General features: G+C 39.0%; 1 protein-coding gene across 1 annotated transcript in view; it reads left to right on the forward strand.

Annotated features, from left to right (window-relative positions):
• Window positions 1-7149, forward strand: part of LIPK (lipase, family member K) — a 59228-nt gene extending 52079 nt beyond the window's left edge. The window contains exons 7-9 of the mRNA XM_006831122.1: window positions 148-219; window positions 3654-3725; window positions 6910-7149. Of these exons, the coding sequence (XP_006831185.1) occupies window positions 148-219; window positions 3654-3725; window positions 6910-7149 (384 nt within the window). The remainder of the gene's footprint in view (window positions 1-147; window positions 220-3653; window positions 3726-6909) is intronic.
• The last annotated feature ends 2800 nt before the right edge of the window (window positions 7150-9949 follow it).

Consider the following 9949-nt stretch of genomic DNA (forward strand, 5'->3'; position numbering starts at 1 on the left):
TCCTAAGTATAGGTCAAGTTAAGGAGGACAAAGTTCTTAAAACTGATTTTTGTTTTCATTAATATGTATTCAGAAGGTATGTATAGTGGGTTTTTCTGGGAAAAAATCTAATTTCTCTCAAATTTTCATAATCTCTTTCTTTTGCAGAGTCGCTTAGATGTTTATTTTGCAGAGAGCTCCGAAGGAACATCTGTTCAGAATATGCTGCACTGGGCCCAGGTACATGCCTCCTGTTCCTGATGTCGCATGTGGCACTGCAGCGACAGTCCCAGGGTGAATTTCCAGAGAGCTCACAACAGGGCTTTACAGTCACCTGCTACTGTCAGTTTGATGTTTCTAGAATCAATACAACAACTCCTCAAGTTGCAAGGTCTCCCTTTCCTTGGGAACTAGATTTTAATTCACATTAAAAACAAAAGCAATTGCTGTTGAGTTGACTTGAACTCCTGGCAACCACAGCTGTGTCAGAGTAGAACTGTGCTCCATAGTGTTTTTAATGGCTGAGTTTTCAAAAGTAGGTTATCAGAATTTTTATTTATTTATTTATTTCCAAATGTACTTCTGGATGAACTTTAATCTGTAACCTTTCTGTTTGCCATGCATGCATTCCTCCCCTCTATTGTCCATGTTCCCAGTGCCTGGGCTTTCTTATCCTTAGATTACTCCAAGCTACCATTTCAAGAATAGGCTTGTATTTCCTCTTTAAGGAAATTGTCACCTTTAACAGAACATTCTAAAATGTTATTGTTTGTTCCAGAAGGGTCTGCTCATACTCCAGCTGGCACATCAGACATTTTAAAGATTGTAAAATAATGCTTTATTCAGAGAAAATTAATTATTGTTGAGGAATTTAAATAGATTAACAACTCATGCTTATAACCTCAGTTTAAGCTTTATTTATTTTACTATTTTAACTCAAGAATCAACAAACTCAGAAATAATTCAAATTCAATGACTGTGGTTTTCTGAGCCAAGTGTGTAGCTGTGCATAAACTTAGCCTATATTCTTGACCAGTGGCTTTGGTCTCAAACTCTTTTGAAAATAGATTTGAAAAATAGACAAATATATATAATTATTTATGTGTGTGTGCATGTATTATAGAGAAATAGTGATAGAGGTTTTTACTATACCTGGGATCCCTAGGAATTTGCATTTAAAATTGAATCTTAAGAAATCCATGCCCTCTTTAAACTTGAGAATATCTGCTATATATACTTTAGAGAAAAAGTTATCTCTAGCCTGACACAAATATAACTTGAAACACTAGTTGATTATTTCATAAATACTTTGAAGAGTTCCACCCTGAGAAGATCAGCCTTCATGAGCTTTAAGGAAGGAAGATGTTCAGGACATAGGGCTTCCTACCAGTGGAGAGGCAGATAAACCTAATGAGTGTGACCTCCCGGGTATGCAAAACCAACTGATATTTATTCAGCACTTACTGTGTGTTCTTCTAAATGTTCATCGTTGTTGTTGTTGCTAAGTGCCGTCAAGTCGGTTCCGACCCATAGTAACCCTATATAGGGTTTCTGAGGAACTTGAACCAACATCTAGTAGTTCAAACCGACTTTGCTGTCCAGCCCATTAACCCACGGCGCCACACCAGGACTCCTTAATGTTCTCCTAAATATGCAATTTGATTACATCTCATTGAATTCACATGGTGATTTTTCACTGACGGCATTGATATATCCCATCTACAAATGCTGTAACCAATCCCTCGCACAACTCCCAACTGATTTAAGGAAAACTCTCCTTTTAGAGAAAGCCCACTTCAGGATCAAAAAAAGCTGGGGATCTAAAACATTTAAGCAAGGCTGATGATGACAGTACTAATATTTAATAAAAGGAACTAGTTGTTGAACACTACCAGGCGCTACATACGTTATCCTGTGTTTTGCTGTATTAATCTTCCTTCCTTGTGAGATAAATCTTGCTATCATTCTTGTTTCATTTCTGTAAAATAAAAATGATAATAATATTTATCTCATTGCTCTGGATCTCAGATTTGGTTGCCTGTTAAACCAAGCTCTTTACTAAGGCATCTTGCTATCTTCCATTGCTGAAAATCCTCAGATCGAATTAGCAGTCCACCATAAATATAAATCATGGTAGAAATATCATTTAACTAAACATTGAAATAAAACCAATAAACATGAAACAAACAAACAAAAAAAACTAAGAGTCAAAATAAGAAAAGACCCCTTAGAAACTCTGGGAATGATTTAATGAAGAACTTAATGTAAATGTGAAAATTCAAGAAAAAGGAAACCCAACACGTCTAACTGAGTAGAACCAACAGAGTAGACTGCCCCCTAGGACTTCCGAGGCTCTAATCATTACCAAAGCAAACTCCTGCTGGGCTCAAACTGTCAACCTTTCAGTTATCAGCCAGGTGCTTATCCACTGTGCTATGGACAGCAATGGCTTAAGGTGCATTAATGTTTCTATTCAAATATCTGAAGTCTGAAAAATCAAACTTAATCAGTGGTTATCCCTGATGTCTCAGATACTCAATGTCTTGGCTCAGCAAATGATGAGCAGACAGGAACCCCACACTTCACAGAAAGCACTAAGAAAGCTCTGAGAATTATCATTTTTCTCAAGAGTAATACTTACGTTTCAGAATAAGGAAGATGAAAATAATACCCTCTTCTTAGTTTCTGGTTGACGCAAACAGTTAGTGCATTGGCTGCTCATCAAAATGTTGGAATTCTGAGTCCACCTGGAGGCACGTCAGAAGAAAGACCTGGTGATCAACTCCAGAACAAGCAGCCATTGAAAACTCTGTGGTGCACAATTCCAGTCTGACACTCATTGGGTCACCACAAACTGAAATAAATTTGATGTCAACTGGCTTCATTTTCTGTTTTTATGGAATAATATCCTAGAACTCCTGATATTGTTGTTGTTAAGTGCCATCGAGTTAATTCCAACCCATAGCGACCCTGTATAGGGTTTCTAAGGAGCAGCTGGTGAGCTTGAACTGCCTACCTTGCAGTTCAAACGGCTTTGCAGTCTGACGCATTAACCCACAGAGCTACACACCAGGACTCCTGATGAGAAGATTATAAAGCATGATATCCTTCTTCAGAGACTGACCTCTTCTGACAACATGTCTGAAATATTTAAGTGTAGGAAATATGTATCTGGTGACTTTAAGAAAAAAAATTCCTGGAGCCAAGATATTAAAAAATCAATTTATTATCCTTGATTAAATTTCTAATTAAACATTTGAAATATCCCTGCCTGAGGATTTTGATTAGAAAGGGATATTATTATTGTTGCTAAGTGCCATTGAGTCAGTTCTGACTCATGGTGACCCTGTACAGGGTTTCCAAGGAGCAGCTGGTGGGATTGAACCACCGACCTTGTGGTTTACAGTCTATTACTTATCCTACAGCACCACATCAGGAGTCCAGTAGGGAAGAGTAAAAGATTATGTCTATTACACATTAAGTCTGCTCTGTTGATTAGTATAAATATTTAATATTTTTATTGCTAAACTAATTCATGTATTTTAAAATTTTAATTCATGTGCCTAACTAGTGGGAGCTATACAAATGTTGTTTGTATTGTTCTTACTTGCTGTCTTTAAATGTGCCCCGTTTTCTCCTATCATATAAATGTGTTTATTTTCATTTTACTTTAGGCTGCTAATTCTGGTCAGTTCCAAGCTTTTGATTGGGGAAACTCAAATCAGAACATGATACATTTTAACCAGGTAAAATATGATAATAATAGTAATAAGTTGAATATTGCAAATGGACTAATAGAATCAGTATCCACTTCTTGAGTATGTACAACGTCCTACTCATTATGCACATATTTTTATACATCATATGCTGCTTGTGAAGTTTCACCATGTGCCAAATGATTATTTCTGATCTTTGCAATATCATAGCAAGGCAAGTATCATGCCACTTTTTCAAAAGGCTCAGCAGTTGTTGTTAAGTGTCATCCAGCCAGTTCTGACCCACTGCGACCCTGTATAGGGTTTCCGAGGAGTGGGTGGTGAGCTTGAATCACCAACCGTGTGGTTCAAACCAACTTTGCAGTCCAGTGCGTTAACCCTCAGTGTCACACCAGAACTCCAGAGGCTCAGAGAGTAAACTGGTAAATTGACAGTCAATTGATGCTTTTGAGTTATGGTGTTGGAGGAGAATATTGAAAGTGTCCTGGGCTGCCAAAAGAACCAACAGACCTGCGTTGGAAGAAGTGCAGCCAGAGTGCTCCTTGGAGGCTAGGATGGCCAAATTTCGTCTCTCATGCTTCAGACACATTGTAAGGAGGGACCAGTCACTGGAGAAGGATATCGTGTTTGGTAAGGTGGAGGGTCAGAGCAAAAGAGGAAGATGGATTAGCCAAGTGGCAGCATCAATAGGCTCAAGTGTGGCAACAACTGTGAGATTGGCCCAGGATCAGACAGTGTTTCGTTCTGTTGTGCGTAGGGTCGCTATGAGTCGGTACCGACTCGATGGCACCTAACAACTACAACAATCACTAGTGAAGAACCAGAATATGAACCTAGATTTCTTAGATATAATGTCTATCCTTTTTCACTTTTACTACTGGCATGGCACTGTGGGATCAGCACTGGACTGTGAACCACAAGGAAGGCAGTTCAAACCCACCCTATACAGGGTCGCTATGAGTCAGAAAGGATCAATGGCACTTAACAACAACAACAATAATTTCCTTCTCAAAACACAGACAACCTGAACACTTAAGGCCATATATTGAAGAGACAATTAAAGACCCACATTGTATCTAAAACATGTTCTCTGACAGTTTATCCGTGTCTAGCAAAATGAATGCTGCTTTCATCATTCTTTGAGATGTCATTTGCCATTTTTTTAAAATATGGAATGTTAAAGATACACCAAATAACTTAAGAAAGAAACAGTGGTATTTGCTAGAGAATGTAAGAAATGTAAGGTATTTCTTGACATTACCTGAAATTTAGGGGAAAAAATTACACACCAAAGGGACACATGTATTAATATCTTTTCCACCATAGAGATAAATCTAAAGATTTTGAGTTGCTGACAAACAGCTCACACAGAACAAGTAGGCATCAAAGATATGGACTTTTCTCAAATCAAGGACATGGAGACTTTGAAATTGAGAATTGTTTACTTATTCAAGTCACATTTTAAATGGCAAATTCAGTGAAACCTGAGTAACTGTGATAATTAAAATTTTCAACTTCAACTGGTGTGAAAATTTTGAGTTATTTCTCTTAAGCTGCTCTAGGTTTGTGCACGCATGTGTACGCACTATGTCAAAGCACTACTTATTGCTGTTGTTAGCAATACTTTTCCCTAGAAACAGTATATAGTTGTTTCAGCAGACACTTTTTAAGTGACTTTATTAGGAAAGACTCAGATAACTGCTTGGATGAAAGTTTGAATAAAAATCAGGACTACATGGTAATAGATCTTTTTCTTGGGATTTTTGAGAAAAAAAGTAAATAATTAAGAAACGTAAACCAGTACTGAGAGTGCACTATATATGCTTGAAAATCTTGAAGCTCACTTTCAACTACAATTAATATCACCAAAATTTTAAAGGAAAAGAACACAATTATTGAACGTGTGTGGATCATAACAACCTATGGACCACATTGTGGAGAATAAATATTCTGGAACACTTAATTGTGTTCATGAAGAACTTGGACACAGACCAAGAGGCAATCATTTGAACAGAACAAGGGAACAGTGGATGGTTTAAAATGAGGAAAGTTGTGCACCAGCGTTGTATTTTTCACCATACTTAGTCTGTATGCTGAGCAAGTAATTTGATAAACTAGATTATAAGAAGTATGTGGCATCAAGTCTGGAGGTAGACTCCTTAACAACCTGCAATATGCAGATGATACAACTTTGCTTGCTGTAAACAAAGAGGACATAAAAATACTTCCTGGAAATCAAAGACTACAGCCTTTGGTACAAGTTGCACCTTGGTGTAGAGAAAACAAAAATCCTCACCACTGAACCAGTAAATAACATGGTAAGTGGAGACAAGATTGAAGTTATCAAAGACTTCATTTTGCTTGGTTTTGTAGTCAACACTGATGAAAGCAGCAGTCAAGCAATCAGACATTGCATTTCAGTAGACAAATCTGCTGCACAAGACCTATTTTAAGTGTTCAAGAGCAAAGACGTCAGTTTGAGGACTATAGTATGCCTGACCCAAGTCATGGCATTTTCAGTAGCCTTAAATACATGTAAAAGTTGGAGAGCAAATAAGGAAGACCTTAGAAGAATTAATGCATTTGAGTTATGTTGTTAAAGAAGAATATTAAAAGTACCATGGAATGCCAGAAGAACACACAAATCCGTGTTGAAAGAAGTACAGCAAGAATGCTCCTTGGAAGCCAGGATAGCGAGACTTCATTTCTCATACTTCAGACATATTGTCAGGAGGGGCCAGTTCCTGGAGAAGGATATCATGCTAGGTAAAGTGGAAGTAAAAGAAGGATATTATGCTAGGTAAAGTGCGCTAGTAAAAAAGGTGCAAGTGAGGACGGCGCAAGACCAGACAGTGTTTCATTCTGTTGTGCATTAGGTCACTGAGAGTTGGAACCCCTCCATAGCACCAAACAACAATAAAAGTGTTACTAGAAAGATGGTCTCCAGGGAAATAAGAGACGTATTCTAGAAATTATTTGTACTCATCTAGAAACTAATTTTATTAAACATTAATAAAATTGCTGTCCTAATTATTCACAATTAATAGGTTATACAAAAGTACTTTCAATTTTTTAACATTTTAATGTTTCTTTGTATCTTAATTATACGCGTTAGCGTTTGAAGAACTTGCTTAAGAGCTGAAAGTTAATATTATTCCTTTAATGAGGTTTTCTGTAAAAACTTTTTTTTCTCTCTCTCTTTAATTGCATTTAGTCTGCACCTCCCTTATACAATGTCACTAAGATGGAAGTTCCAACAGCAGTATGGAATGGTGGACAGGACATTTTGGCTGATCCTAAAGATGTTGAAAATTTACTCCCTAAAATTTCCAATTTAATTTATCACAAGTGGATACCACAATACAATCATGTGGATTTTTACCTTGGAAAGGATGCATCACAGAAAGTTTACCAAGACCTAATTAACTTGATGGAACAGTATTTGCAAAATTAAATACACACTGTGGCAGAAAGACTCGACGATGGCCTCAATGATTCTTACCTCCTGGTGTCTGCACATTTGTGCCATCCCTCTCGCCTTGACTGTGGGTGGCACCTGTGACTTGTTTCAAACCAATAAAATTAACAAAGGTGACAGAATGCCAATACTTTGTTTATATTATGTTGTATAGCAATGAGGATGGGATATCACACTCCAACTACCTTATATTATATAGGAATCCATCTTGGTGGTGGTAGTGATGTGTCGGCTCATAGCGACCCTATGTAGGATTTCTGAGGTTGTAAATCTTTATGAAGCAGAAAGCCTCATCTTTCTTCAGTGGAGTGGCTGGTAGATTTGAACTTCTGACCTTGTGGTTAGAAGCTCAGTTCATAACACACTATGCTAGCAGAACTCCTTAGAATCTATCTTGGTGGTGGCTGTATGCTGTTGAGTCAATTCACACTCATAAGAGCCATGAAAAGGGTTTCTGAGTCTGTAAATATGAGAGCAGAAAGCCTCATCTCTCTCTCACGGAGCATCTGGCAGACTTGAACTGCTGACCTTGTGGCTAGCAGCCCAATATGTAACCGACTATGCTACTCAGACTCTTTGGAATCCATCTTAGCAGACTGTAAAAAGAGATTTTCCGTGTTAGCTTTATGAGGTAAACAGCCATACTGCTGAATCCCACATGGCAAGGAAATGTGGGCAGCCCTGAGACCTGAGGGTGGCTTGCTAACAATCAGCAAAAAGTGCAGCCCTTAGCCTTATTGTTGTGTGTCATGGAGTCAGTTCCGACTCACAGCGACCCTGCACAGGGTTTCCGAGGCTGTAAATCTTTACGGGAGCAGAAAGCCTCATCTTTCTCCCAAGGAACAGCTAGTAGTTTCTAACTGCTGACCCTGCAGTTAGCAGCCCGATTCGTAACCACTAAGCTACCAGAGCGCCACAAAATGTAAACTCTGCATAATACTGCAATGATCTTGAAAGTTGTTTATTCCCTACTTGAGCCTACAGTTAAGAATACAGCCAGCAAACACTTGATTGAACCTGGTGAAACTCTGAGCAGAAAACTCAGTTAAACCCTGCTTGGACTCCTGACCCATAAAAACAGTGAACCAATAAATGGGCATATTTGTAAGGGGCTATGTCTGGGGTAATTTACTAGCATTAGTGAACAACTAAACTGAAACAAACCCCATTGCTATTGAGTTGATTCTGCCTCATATTAGACCTGCCCTATATGGAGTCCTGGTGTGACATGGTGGGTTAATGTGCCAGATTGCAAAGTCGTTTGAACTGCAAGCTTGGTGGTTCAAGCTCACCAGCTGCTCCTCGGAAACACTATACAGGGTTCGTATGGGTCGGAACCAACTTGATGGCACTTCACAACAACAACATGTGGTTTCCAAGGCTGTAAATGATTTTAGGAGCAGATCATCAGATCTTTTCTTCATTGGAAGGGCTGCTGGATTTAAACTGCCAACCTTTCAGATAGACGAACAACTAACAATGGCACCATTACAGCTTCGTTTGCTGTAGTAATAGCCCATGTGAATCTCAAGTTGTTTTTGTTAAGTGCCGTCAAGTTGGTTAGGACTCATAGCAACCCTGTATAGAGTTTTTGAGGAGTGGCTGGTAAGTTTGAACTCCCAACCTTGCAGTCCAGTGCTTATTCTACAGCACCACACCAGTACTCCATTAGTGCAAAAAGTAGATATCAACAGTCTCTTCCATTGCACTCTTTACTCAATTAGAGTTGAAAAGTCACTTTAATGGCCACACAGGACTACGACACCACACTCACAGTTATGGGGTTTATTAGGAAATGAGCAGATTATAATGCAGGATGAGAAAATGCTCAGGGCACTGTTCTTCAAGTCAGAACATCTCTGTCCTCACCACAGGCAGGCCTTTATCCAGCCTTCACCCACTTGGCCTGGCCTCTGCCCTACTCTGCCATTGTTACAAAGCTCTTTTAGGGCTACTGATAAATGCCCACGGGACACACCACTCCACCATAAATTTCAGCGTGAGGACACTCAGTTCTAGCTCCATGAATCAGCAAAGCTAGCATGCCCAATTAAGTGCCTAGAGGCAACCAGTCTACAAGCCAGTCTCCTTCCCATAGTCACTCAGCTTTACTCGTTCTGTGGGCGGGGACATCCCCAACTCTGCCTCATGTTTTGGCTCTTGGTTCTATTGCTGCTGCTTCTCGGCCACTCCTCTCAAGTCATAACTTCCTATTCCTGGGTCAAGGAGGTTCCTTACACAGAGATCTCCATGTACAGGCTTCATACACAGGGTACATGATCCACTCCTAGATCTTGTTCTTTAATGGTAGTGAACTATACTATTCCTGACTTTGAGATGGCTCGTTTTATACATATCAAAGTTCTAAGATTTCACAATAAATCCTGCTAATAATTACTTAGAGTTGAATCATACAATCCTTCAGCATCTGCCCCCACCTTCTCTTCTCTAGCCCCATCAAGGCAAAATGTTATTTGGTGGGAGTTCAAAGACTATGGGGAGAAGAGCCATATGAAATAATTCACTCAATTTCAGGCCATTTCCTATTCATACATTAAGGATTAGCTTTTCCCATAGCAATCATTTTAACTGGGTACACTCATGAAAGCTTGTGGGCAAACTATACTTCATGCCTTTATATCCTTCCATTTTAGATAACCGGTTTCTAAATTGTCTGTCCCTATCAACCACTAAGGAGCTCTGGTAGCATAGTGGTTATGAATCAGGCTGTGAGCCACAAGGTCAGCAGTTTGAAACTACCAGCTGTTCCATGGGA

This window comes from Chrysochloris asiatica, unplaced genomic scaffold, assembly GCF_000296735.1.
Source record: "Chrysochloris asiatica unplaced genomic scaffold, ChrAsi1.0 scaffold00003, whole genome shotgun sequence".
Lineage (NCBI taxonomy): Eukaryota > Metazoa > Chordata > Mammalia > Afrosoricida > Chrysochloridae > Chrysochloris > Chrysochloris asiatica.